Raw genomic sequence first — 13,776 nt, 5'->3', positions numbered from 1 at the left:
ACAAACATGAAGGAATACCTCATGACATCTGTGTCTGTCTATCCTGCTGTGTATGATGCAACACACACTCAGTTGCCACTTTATTAGGTGCATGTAGCTCAAATCAGTGCAGTCTAATACAACAGTCCCGCAATAAATCCCACCTTCATAAAAGGTTGTAATGTTCAGTTTTTGTTAAAGCCGTTAGTTTGTTATTATGTAGTCTACCCTTATTGATATAAAAGAGGTGGACAAAATGTTGGAAACACTTGTCAGGATGATTGACAATTCAACAAATTACAGCCTCCAAAATGCCTATAAAGTTGAATCAAAACTAAAACAGGAAAAAAAAAAGATTTAGATTAATTTAGGTGTGGACAAATCACATTCCAAGCAGCAGCTGTATGTTTACATTAAAAAGTAAAAGGCAAACGTATCACATTGGACGTCTAGCATGTTCACTCTTGCACTTCAAGTGAAACGAAACATGTGCTGACAGCATTATATTACTAGCATAATATGACTTCTTTCGCGATAGAACAATTCGGCTTCTGATTCTGAATAAAAACACTGATACTATTCTACGGGGGCAACATGAAACTGAATTATCGTACCAGGCTGTGTGGCCTCCACCTCTACTCTTAAAATGGCTCTGTGGATCCAGCAGGAAGAACGCAGCCTCATCCCACGTTACAGCGCACGTTCCCAAGAGACGGCAAACAAGACAACTACAACACAAACACACACACACACACACACCACAGACCGCAACACACGGCCTAGACTGACCACACAGACAGAGGCACTCTACATTAGTATATGGTAAACCTACTGTATGACCTACACACGCATATACGCTATCTACAAGAACACATAAAAGGCCACATGACAAAACAGCAAACTCATTGGTGGAGCTGTCTCAGACATCACTGCACATGCCCAGACATATGGCTCTGTGTTTACACTGCTCACATTACAAAAGACATAGAAAATCACAACATTGCAGAATCACAATATTATTGAATTGACATCTTTAAAATCGTATTGCATTGGGTCTCTGCTGATTCTCATCTCAAACATTAATGCGTTTGCATTTTGCTGCTCTGCTGCAGAGTCATTAGCAGACCCTTGTGAGAGTCCTGGAGTCATTACAGTCATCTTTATGCTGCAATGTCTCCATTTCCATTTCCTGTTGCCCAATGTAAACCTCCCTTCCTAAAGCACCTGCAGGCACACACACACACACACACACACACACACACACACACACACACACGCACACACACTCAGAGGATACTGTTGTCTGCAATGTGCCGAGCCAGCAGGCAGCCCTACAGGACGTCAGCATCCGTGTGTAATTAAAGCTTTTTGCCTTTTCTTTACAAAGCACCCAACTCATACCCCAGTGGACACTTGACACCAGCAACACTTTTTGGTGCCATCTTTTTATTTATGCATGAATTCACACGAATATTATACAGAAGAAAATCAGATATGCAAGGGAACTCTTTCTTTAACACTGAAACACACAAATACTGCTACACACAAGTAAAGACAAGACATAAAACGCACTAACAATTAAGAGCACCTCGGAGAAAACATCATTAGTATGGTGATTAAATATCAACCGTCGGAGCCAGAAGGAAGTGGATCATGAATAACACATGAGGCCCATGTCTGAGCAAAAATCACAACAGAATGATTTTCAAGTTCAGTGCGGCCGACATCAGTCGACACTGAATCACCGCTGTGCCTGAACTCTTCTTCTCCAGTGACGTCCTCAACTCAACAGCAAGCCTCTGCCTTTCCCAAATAAGCCTCCTCTCCCCTTTCAAGTTTTGGCAAAAAAAGAAGAAGAGAGAGAGAAGAGGAAGAGGAGCAGCAGAGAAGACTCTAGTGAGAACAAGAAACCGCTCTCTTATTTCTGTAAAGCCTCTACGATTTCCCTGCTGTAAAAGCCTGTAGCTTGGGTGAGACGGATTTCTCTGCCGGCCTGATATCAACCAGTGTTGAGAGGCTAATACACATTCATTCTGCTAATCTTCAGCTCACTGCAGCTCTCTGAAAGCATGGTGTACCTCTAACACCTCACTTGCAGCTGGGCCAAATGTTGTGGATGGAGAGGTGACAGAATGTACTAATTGAGAGATGTGTGAAAATATGTTAGAAAGAGAGAATTACAAAATGAAGGAATATCCATCTCCAGACCTTTTTCCCCCAGTCCCTTGGTAGTCGTTCTACATAATCCCGAGCTGTAACTGCTCTCATACATGCAGTGAGGTGATTTAGTTTGGCTGGTTACAGTCTGGCTGCTGCTCAGTTCCCCACATTAAACCACAAACCTCCTTGATGCCTTCAAAATATGACAGCAAATTTACTTAATTATGTTTCAGCTACAAAATGAAGACCAGACATACAGGGGACTTAAATATTCACACTACGCAGTGCAGAAAATCTGAAACTCTGATCGTCACCATTTTAATTAAACGGATGATGCTCAGCTTGACTCGATGTGCTCTTGACCTACTCTTCTGCAATCACTTCTTCATTTCCTTATGAGTTTGTTTGGACTTGAGCACCCTGCTGTGTCAGCAGGCTGCAGACAGACTCGTCTTCACTGCTTTCCAACACTGAACAGTTTTCTACACTAATGTTTTCTCCCATTTTTATTTCTAAAAACATCAAAAGGCAACTGCAAAGACGCACCGCCTCCCTGAGAGATATCATTCATCACTGTAAAAAAGAGGCACAGAATGAATATATTGTACATTACTTGTTGACTTCTATTTATTTCCTTACTATGAAATTTTGGTTTGGAGTTCTGATTAATTGCCCAGTGTGATGTCACTTGAGTCAGTGTCAATTGGGGCTGAAGACTACAAGTCTGAAAATGAAAAAAATCTGGGGGTGTGGATTTAGAAAGTGAGCTCACCAGACTTCTGTAGCCCGCTCCTCGTCTCTGCTTGAGGCTTGCTGCCAGAGACTACATTAGCCACTAACAGCACCTGAATCTTTGACCGAACTGTCAGCAATCGAGTTGCATCGTGGGTAATGCAGCGTGGTTTGAAAAAGGTGATATCTCCGGTTCTGCTACATCAATTTTGATTTCAAAATCTCCACTGTGAGTCCAACAATGTTGTAGGAGTGCAATGGTTGATGCAGTACTCTTTTAGGCACAATGGGGCTTTGAGCTAAATGCTAACATCAGCATGCTAACTCGGCACCACACTAACATGCTGATGTTTAGCAGGAACAATGTTCACCATCTTATGTGTGTTAACATGCTAACGTTTGCTAATTAGCTAAACACAAAGTGGAACCAAGGCTGATGGGAATGTCATTAGTTTAGCAGATATTTGGTAATAAACCATAGTATTTAAGACATGAAATCTTGACCTGATGATGGGGCTAGATCAAAGTTGAAGGGATAACCAAAGTCATTCTAAATTTCTTGAAGGAGACGTCCCAAGTTTTATGGCAATCCATCCGATAGCCTTTGACACATTTCCCTCAAAACCACAAATATGAACCTCATGGTGGCTCTAGAGGAAAAGTCAGGGGATCACCAAAGTCATTAGGATACATCCTCTAGGGACCACGAATCTCTGTACAACCGACCAGCATTTGCCTCCACTAGCATGGCTAAAAACCAAGAAATCACTGTATATGCAATTGCAAAGTATTGGCTCAGTTAAATACTTAAACCCTTTAAGTGGCTAACAATGGCTGTAATGCCTATAGCCTTCAGTGAAACTCCTCCAGCATCCTTATTGCTGTGTCACGTATAGCATGTCTTTGCTGTGTCGTCTACCGGTGTCAGGTTCAGTCAGGGCAGGCTCATTAATCTGCTCAGCTGCAGCGCTACCGACTGAGAGATGAGAGAGAGAGACAGGGAGAGGAAGAGGAGAAATGAAAGTGAAGAGGAACAAAGGGGGGATTTTGTGGAACTGAACGACCAGACGGGAGAAAAAGCACAAAAACGAGAAGAAGCATACAAGGGACATTGCACAGGAGAGAAAGAGAGAGACAGACAAAGACAGAGAAGTACAAAATAAAAGGAAGTAAGAGTATGCAGCATAAGCTTTGCTTCACTATAAACTGTGACTCCTTCAGACGCTTCTATACAGCAAATCCAGTGACATCACTATGAAGCAGCCAAATGCTCCAAATGTACTGGCTTCTCTTATCACTGCTGCTTCTGCACCACTACAGGCTGACCTCATCAAACACCTCCAGAAACATGTGCATCACAGATAAACAGCATTAAATATTCACTCCTGTCACACACATACACACACACATTTGGTATTTGGTAAGCCAACAACCCAGCAACCTCAATCTTCAGTACACAACTTCAGTCGTCCTCACGCATGATTTCAGAATGAAAGCCATGGACAGTAAATGGAGGCTCAAGTGCCTCTAAGGCTAAATAAACCTCATTAACACCTGACTGTAAATCCCACTGCAGATGAAGATGAATGAAGATTAAGAATCCATATGGAAATGAATGCAAGTCATACTATATATATGTGTGTGTGTACATATATATATATATATATGGGACTTTTTCTGTCAGTACAGACAAATTAAGCCCACTGTGTGTAATAGTCAGTAGTAGTAGTTAAAAGTCTACTGATTATATTGGAAATGATAAAGCTGCACTAATTTACCATTAATTGGAATTGGTATCAACGGAAAGTAATCCTTTCTGATTGCTCATTACCACGAAGCAGCCAATACACTGTAATATCTTGGTTTTCTATGAACCTATTACATGAACTTTGAGAGCAAAGTATTTGGGTTCGGATTTAATCAGTTGGTCTAAATCTCATAACAATTATTCTGTACAGTACTATAGTGGTAGCACATGTGCTGATTAAAACAATCAGTCAGCGTGGTGAGCAGAGTCGAGGCCATGACATCACTAGAGTCGTAGATATTACTGCCATGGCCAACAGCTGAATGTCCTAATCTGAAAGCACACCAAAGCCTTGAGGGCTTTTCTCACCATTTCTCCACATTATGGATTAACATGTTATTTAGCAGGGCGCCTTCACATCAGTAAGACATGTCTCTCGCAGATTCCTGCAGGGCGGCACTTAGCTGGCAGCAAGGCTGATAAGCAGGAGTTCCGACTAAAGCACATCCCACTTTTATTCTATATTAAGCTTTTACAGGTTAGAAAAAAAATCTACTTAGGGACCAGCATTCCCAGTCTGTGGATTATTATGGGCAGAAAGCTCTCCAATCCCATGCTTGTGGGCCAAAAGCTGAATGTTTGGACGTTCAGATTGATCTATAAGTACGTGCTAAATCCTGCATGCTAACCTTTATCAGGGAAGGCTGTCTGAGCATGCATGCTGTTTTTTAAGAACCACTGTTCATACAGTTCAAGGTGCTACATGTGGTTTAGCTGTGGTGTGAGAGAGAGGCTATCAACAGTCTCAATAATGGACTTATTATTTGGATGTCTAAAAATACAGACAGAACACTGTATAATATTTCCCATTTAGCTCCTTTAGCCTACGACTGGGAGCTTCCCAATCCATGCAGATGTCTGTTATCAGCGACTGAGCAGATCCACAGGAGCTGAGACTGAGAGCGCTGATCAAAGACATTTTGACAGCAGTTTCTGAATGAAGTGAGAGGCATTCATGCATGTCCAAGCGTATTCAAGCGAGATTCGAACATGTGCGCAGAATGCACAGCCCAAATCACAGGTTGGTTGTCCATTGACTGCATCAGGTCTCAAAATTTTGGCTGTCAGCTTCCCAAAGCTGTCATATTGAGTAACCTGTTGATTATTTCTTTGTTTGACTGATTACACGTTTACTGTAGTCAGTAAAATGCCATAAATTATTGACAAATATTGACAAATGCCCATCAGAAGTTACCAGAGCCCAAAGTACTGACTTCATTACTTTGGGCTTACTTTACTTGACCAACAACTGCGAACCCAAAAGCATCTTTATTAGCCACAGGTGTGGTACTTTGGATGGCAATGTCACATGTAATCAATTAATCAACTAATAATTTTAACACAACAACATAAAACACTAATTTGGACTACAGGTGATGTGGCATAAAGGATACAAGCATGAATGTTCTCAACGTCCTATCAAAACCATCTCAGCAACCGAAATCCTCTCTGACAGGTGAAGTGCATTGTAATATATCAAGGATTGCTGTAGTTCTCTGTATTAGAACCATGTAAATACTTACTAGCTACAGGAAAAAAACAACACTTTAGTGTTTTAACACTTTGCTATGTTACTCTAAATGGTCCAGCACTCTCTGGGTTTTTCCTCTGTACTAAAAAAAGTTAAATAAGAGGAATTTGCACATTAGTATTTGGCGGAAGTCTGGTTTAGACGCAATTAAATGATGAAACCTATGGTCTAATTTAGAGGTAAGATGCAGCAAAATGAAGCCATTATCTTTATTTTGATGAGGTGAAGGCAACATAAGCAGAAGAGCAGACCTTCGCATGTATGAAAACAAAATATGCTACAACCTCTATTCCAATTTTAGCAGTACACAGTAAGAAGAAAACAATGTGAGTGCAGAGAGACCACTTAGGAGACAAGTGCAACCTATTTCAATAATGCATTCACATAGCAAAACAAGAGGAGCTCCTCCCGAGTTCTGCATTTGGCTTCAAAAGAACGCCCCTAATTTCATTAGTGAACTACACAGGACCTGACTTGGTGCCAGGTGACTGAACCACTTACTCACAGTGATGAGGTACGTCTCCCTGGATCAATGCTACTCTATCATTCATCTTGCTTTCAATCTCTGATATCCATCTTTTGGTTCACGGTAGGAATATTAATTTGGAGAAAATGGCCCACAGTATCTGCCTCGAAAAAAAGGACTCCCAGACTGGTTGGTGTGCTACTTCCTCAGATGATAAGCTGTATGCAGTATGTTGTAATACTTTTTTTCCACATTATGTTTATTCCATAAAAATGTTAGATTGAGTGTGTGATCTACATCTTATACTTGAGGTTATGACTGATGATTTGAATCATATAGCTTTCACATTCCTAATGAACTCATTAAATGTAACTATATGGAGTGTGGGACGATGGAGTATTTATACTCTTATGTGTTATCTAATGAGATACCGCTGATTAACAGTGCTAGACTGCAGCTGTTTAACCACACTCCATGACCACATAATTCAAAGCCGTCCAAATGCCAAACAAAACGTAGATCTAAATCCCTATGTCTCTTGAATTACAGTGATATTCATTTGAAAATAAGAGGTATTCTGCACAGGTACTCAATATAACCTAATCATGACTCTATGTTGAAAGGGCTAAAGCTGAACTGGGGACACACTTAAAATAGTTTCTAGGACAAAAATGATAAAATGAACAGTAAATTACTTGTACTTTTGACAAGTATAGCAGGATACACATGCAGTAAACCCCCTAAAACTATACATTAATAATCCTAAAACTCTGTTAAACACTCTGTAGCCTGTAGTTCAAATGCACTCTGCAGTAGCTTCAGCACCAGGATGGTGTCTATGGGATTGGCTCTATACAGTTCCCTTATCCGCCCCAATGAAGGAACATGTCACCCTGTCTGAAAGTGTGGCTCATTAAAGTGTTTTTAAAAGTTTTTGAACAACAATTGGCGCTACAACAACTCTATGGCACAGGGGAGTAGGATACAGCAAGCTTTGGCTACACAGGCAATACTTGTTAACAGGATCAATTAATAGTTGGTTTTGGCTTTTTATGGGATTTGATGACAAAGCAGACAGAAAACATTTCATCACACTTATCCTTTAACTGTGCTGACCCATCATGGATCGAGGAGTGGGCAAAATGGATGAAATACTCTATGACGTATCACAATATTTATATGTTGTTGCATAGTACATTTTCTCAAAATTCAATCAAGGACCTGTTTATTCTGCTTGTTGACCGAGCAGGTGCCAATCCCTGGCTCCTTCTGTCCATATGTCAAAGGGTCCTTGAGCAAGACTCTGAACCTCATTTTGCTCCCTCTGGCTATAAGACTATGCAAATCTCTAACCCTTGCCTAAACCTACATAGACCCTGCAGACACTTCTGAGCTCTGCTTAGATCAGCCCAGTAGTATGGAGGAAATCAGGTCCCACTCCAGTTGGAAGATCCACACTTTTACTTGGATGCCACTTGGAGACTTGCCAGGCCATTTCTAGTGAGGCAGCACTCTCCATTGCACTGTGGCTGGTATCTTCAGAATCCTGGCTTAAAAGTTTCCTTCTATGATTGGTGGCCATCTTTGCTGATGATCATCACTAACATCACATGGCTAAACATAGTACCACTCCTGGTCCTGTCTCTCCTGAGCCAGTTTTAACTTGCTGCCTGGGGCCTCCAAGTGCTTATCTAGGCCTTCCCAAAGCATCTATGGTGCCACACCTTCCCCCGTTTTTCACACAGCAGACCACCATCTCACAGCACAGTCACATGCTAGCCCTCTGTCTGCTTCCCCATCAATTAAGCCTCTGCCAAAATCCCCTGCCGGAAGAAACAGCATCAATCCTGGATTGAGGCTTTAAGAGATTGTATTGTGATCTGTGGCTGCGAGACGCCTGTGAATATCCTGGAGGGCTGAATGGTGTTGAAAGAAAAGGAGAAATCAATGAACATGAGTCTCCCTGTGCTTCCAGGGTCACGATGTAATCAGCAACAATGCAATCAGCATGAGAGGGGGACAGGTACACAGCATGGGTGAGGTAAATGGGTGGTGGTAGTGGAATCTAATGGGGCTGATAGGTAGGAGACCCCGTGTCCATGTTGAATGACATGACTTGTTTGCTTCACCTTTGTCTGGCTGCCTTCCTATTCCACTCCACACCGCCTTCGCACGAAGATTTCTTTCCATTTATGAAGGTCACATCTGTGATTTCAGTATCACAGCAGCAGTTCAAGGTGAAGGCTAATTGAGCTAAATGGAGAGCGTGACCGTTGTTGAACCCCACGAGGGCCCTTTATTCTGGGCCACATCTCCAAGGTGTGCAGGAAAGGACAGCAGCCATCCGCTCCCGTTTTCAGTAAGCCAACAATGTTGTCATGCTCCAGTAAGGTCACCGTAATGTCCTTTATGCAGATGAAAAATGACATGGTCACCAGTGCTTATTTAGCTTTACAGACACTTTGTGTAAAACACAATTAATATAGCTCCCTAAATGTCGTGTTCACACATTCTGATGCCAGCAAATAAATGGTGATGTTGTTGTTAACAATAGACAATTGATTAAGCCAATGATCCTATTTATGTTTCCATTTAGGCCAGTTGTGCTTCATCAAGAGCCCCATGGTGTGAAATAATGGCATATTTCATTATTTCCCATGGTGGAAATAAGATAATCCCTCTCAATAGAAGCTCCACAAGAAATTAAGCATTCTGTCCCTGCTGTGTGCCTTCAGTTGCTAAAAGGGTGGGATCAGCATATCTTGACAGCCAAACACTTTGAATCATGACTGGGTGAGGGAACTGCTCAGAAGTCAAGGGGGAATAAGTGTGGGCTGTACTTTGGTAAACATGACTCCTCAAAAAACACTAGGCGCACAATGTCTCTCCCTAAACAGCCAGTAGCCAAACTCTTACATAGTGTTCTGCTTGTAAAACATTAACATTAAAACTGAAAGTTAAGTTGGGGAAAAAAGTTCCATCAACAACAAAAGTATTTCTTTGTCTCTCAGAGTGGAATTGATAGAAAGCTAAACTCAGGGTCTGAAAGTCATTATTGGTGGTCATGAAATCTCATGAAAAACAATCATGGCCCTCCCACTTGTTGGCGATATTAATTATTCAGCAACAGACAGGATGAAGACAAGCAGGAAAAAGCCCGAAGACTGACGCAAAAATCACCATTTCATCTGTCCCCCAAGCACTGCCACTTTAAGTTGTTAGACGTTGAGAGCCTTGCTTTGCCTTCGCCGTCAGATCCTTGAAGTGAACAGGTGGTGACGGTCTTTGTGTGCTGTCATCTCTAATTCAGCAGCAATGGAATCCCTTCCAGTAACAAGCATCAAACGCAGCTCCAGCAAATCGGACGACCCGGTTAGAAGATGCACACAACAGACTCAATGATGCAGCCGCACTAAAGGCATTACTGAGACACACACACACACAATTTACAAAAGAGGTAATAGGCATTAATCACTTGCTCTGACTCCTCCGCTTTCTCGCTTATAAACACACAGTCTGTTTACTGACTCTAGTCATGTCTCGCCTTCATTCATGTCAATATAACAATTGATTTTTGAGACAACACAAGAAATGCTTCAAACTCAAAGTCTGCAAGGGACTCGCTAAGTGAGTGAGTGACCGACTGACTGAATAATCCAATGAATGAATCCATTCTACCAGAGTTCATGGAAGACCCATCAGTTAACCTGTCAAAAAGGAACAAAGGACACCGATCTACGCAAAGTAACCAGAAAACTAGAAACACCTGCAATAAGATAGACAGGCAATACATTCTACCCTCCATCTTATACAACAGCACTACAAACTACAGCCTCACAAGTGACCATAAAACAGAATCAATGCTTCTCTGAATCAACAACAAATAAAAACCAATGATGGACTCACACTATAGCTGAAACAAAAAACCACAACCACAAAATGAGAATGAGGGAAGTAAGACTCGGAGGAGCCGCAGCATTAGACCAAATGCACTTCAACTACTTGAAAGGCTACTTTGTTTTAAAGGTAAACATTCAGCTTTGATAAATGTATTCTAGAGTAGGAGAAAAAAAAGATTATTTGGTTTCCTCTTACAGCACTACTTCAAGTCGAGTCAAGTTAATCTTATTTATATGGCCCAATATCACAAATTTGCCTCAAGGGGCTTTACAATCTGTCCAGCATACGACACCCTCGATCCTTAGACCCTACTTCATCTGTCTTATGTGGTGGTGGTGGAGGAGAGGTAAGCTAATGCACGCTGTGTTATGGCAACTAATTTCTACCAAATTGATAATAAACAAGATAAACAGGGTAGAGGAAACCCCTGATCGCCCCATATATTGTCACGCTGCTTCAAATCTTAATGATATCAAGAGACTTTGGCTCAGTTAGGTCTAGCTGCGAGCAGGTTGCATCTTCATAAAATGCTATTTTTTGGTACTATGTTGCACTAATTTACTTAATCACCAAAACTGGAAATAAGAGGTTTTATCACAGATAATGTATCCCATTAAAACAGAGGCTATACATCCTGGGGGCCAAAAAGCACAGCAGAGTGAATGGCCAAAGGCAGGGTCAGTCTGAAGGGCAAACTGAGGGTATGACACCTGCTTTGTTAAAACAAATGAAGATATGCCCACCCGCCGTTTAGACTAATTAGATTTAAACAACATTAAACCTCCCCTGGTTATGGCCTAAACCTCTCATGCAGACAGAGGATCCAGAAATCCTCTCAGAGCCCTCCACTGAAATCGTTCAAGATCAGATTATCCAGATTTGTGTCATAATGCATTCAAATCAATGCAGGCATGAAGCCGCTGAACTGACTACAGTTTATACAGAGATTTTTATTTCGTTTTATTTTGTTGTTTCGCAGCTTCTGTTGGAATTTCTAAATAGTGCTTATTGATAATCCCTGGATTTGGTACGCAGTGTCCACACAGGTGACGTCTCTGATGAAAGCAGCATCTGCAGCCCATTGATGACAGACGTCTGGTCAGAAACACACAGCCACATTCAAATATTTTGGAGATTGAATGACACCTCCTTTCATGAGAACCTTTTCTGTAAGCAGCAGATAGATAGAGAGAGATGTGCTGGGGAAAAGTCTTTTTACCTGATCACCTCCCCGTTACATGTCAATAGCACGTCCTCCACCACAAGGTGATCTGAGAAACAGGAAATGTTGGTCCCCACTGACCTGAATCGTGCAGGTGTACTCCGAGTCGTCCAGCAGCCTCACAGTGCAGTTGCATTCCCTGTCCAGACTCCTGATGCTGCTGCTCATCAGTCGGCTCAGCATCTTCTCGATCGTCTGCGTGCGGGACCAGGGAGAAGGGCGCGCAGCACATGCATACAAGTTTGATCTTCTGTCACGTTAACGACGTCCCTGCTCTTTGGCCCAACACCTGGTCAGCGGCAGCGTCTGTGCAGAGCGGCGGCGGTGGTGCATCGTCTTGTCAGCGTGTAAGCGGCTGACTGGCCGAGGTGCCGCACGGTGCGGGTCTTCAGTCAGTGGGTGAGGAGTGGAAATGCTGCTGCTGCTGCTGCTCTCTCTCTGGTCCGGTTAGACTGTCACCCCTCACCACACCTTCTCCCACCCCCCGTCTCCTCGCCGTTGCCATGCCGCTCTAAATGCTGCTGGGCGGGCTAAGCCTGGTGAATGGCGAGTGTGTCAGCCAACGGAGCAATGACTGAGAGGCTGCCTTCACGGAGTTAACGACAGGAGACATTCCGATAGGCTGCTGTTCGTCGTGACTGTAGGCACATGGTTAGGAATAATAACACAGTGGGGGGGGGCAAACAATAGGATGGCGCTTATGCTGCTGCAGAAGTTGATGGACGAATTGATAATTAGCATTCAACGAATCTCAACTGTTTCAAAATTACTCTTAACTGTTAACACATAACATTTATTGTCATATAAATAACTATAATCACAAAAGGCACCACTTTAATATTCTTGAAACAGGTTAAAGCGCTCAATTACTTAAACGTCACATCTCAGCAGCAAAGCATAAGCCAGTTTTTCCCATATACCATTTTGCTGGCTCGCGCTCTTTGTTTAATCGCGATATTTCCGACAGAACGTGAAGGCAGCAACACATTTGACCATTCTGTCGTCTACAGGTTGATTTCCTGTCCGTCTCATGTAGGCCAGCACGACTATGGTGTAACATGTAGCCATGTAAAACTAAGATTTAGTTTTATGTAACTTTGTAGCCGGAGTTAGTTCGGTAGAAGAGCCAAAAGCTCGAAAAGTTTGTAGAGTTGTACTTTTCCTTAATTTAATATGCTTTTTTTCTGAGAGCATCTACTGTCCCAAGTACCTTTAACATAATTGATCACTGCAGAGAGAGCGGGCTCTGTTTGAGCCAACCTGTTAACTGTGTAACCCTCCGGTGTCCTTGACGATGTCTCGCTCTGGTGGTGTTTTATGGTAAGGACAATGAAGTGGTCCCAATGCAATGCTTCCGTTGTATTTGGACTGTATTCGGATTGGACTGACATGCTGAATTTCCAAATCTAGCTTCCAACGTGAGGCTACGTGTCACCATAATATGAGTCTTTTAAACGTTAAAAAAAAGCTCTCCATGTAGGAAGAACGGGGATATTGTCTAAAACAATACAGCCCACACCCTTGTAGTGTTTTTTTTCCACATTATTACAGTGAATAACTGACAGCAATAATAGTTATAGGTTTAATCAAAAAGCAGCTCATCTGCCGTGACATTGTCCCACAATGCCGTGACCCGGATTCGAACCGGGGTTGCTGCGGCCACAACGCAGAGTACTAACCACTATACGATCACGGCGAGCTACGATGAGCTGACGGGTTGCGAAGAGTGAGAACGTGGTGTCTTTGATGAACAACATCCCAGCGTGCCTGTTGGACTGAGAGTGGTTGGTCTGCAGAGAGAGTACTCCCTCTGTACTGCCCGTGGCAGAAGAGTGAAGCAACGCTCTCTCAGACAACATTTGTCAGAAACACAAAGGTTATTGTTTCAATGTTTTGAGCATTAACCTCCAGTATTGCTTGCACTACGGGGACATCTGCTGGACAAACGGACAAACTGCCGGGGCTACATGTGCTCTCCT

At 42.5% G+C, this 13,776-nt stretch overlaps 1 protein-coding gene and 1 non-coding gene across 2 annotated transcripts in view; both read right to left on the bottom strand.

Moving 5' to 3' along the window:
- LOC139283542 (FERM domain-containing protein 5-like) overlaps positions 1-11,980 on the bottom strand; it is a 59,215-nt gene extending 47,235 nt beyond the window's left edge. Inside the window, exon 1 of the mRNA XM_070903545.1 lies at positions 11,879-11,980. Coding sequence (XP_070759646.1) covers positions 11,879-11,980 — 102 coding nt within the window. The remainder of the gene's footprint in view (positions 1-11,878) is intronic.
- Positions 11,981-13,421: 1,441 nt separating this feature from the next.
- Positions 13,422-13,493, bottom strand: trnah-gug (transfer RNA histidin (anticodon GUG)). The gene has a single exon. It is a non-coding gene; the product is annotated as a tRNA-His (tRNA).
- Positions 13,494-13,776: the final 283 nt, after the last annotated feature.

The sequence above is a fragment of the Enoplosus armatus genome, chromosome 1 (assembly GCF_043641665.1).
Source record: "Enoplosus armatus isolate fEnoArm2 chromosome 1, fEnoArm2.hap1, whole genome shotgun sequence".
Taxonomy (NCBI): Eukaryota; Metazoa; Chordata; class Actinopteri; order Centrarchiformes; family Enoplosidae; genus Enoplosus; species Enoplosus armatus.
Note: the sequence above shows the minus strand (reverse complement) of the source record. Positions and strands in the feature narration are given on the sequence as shown.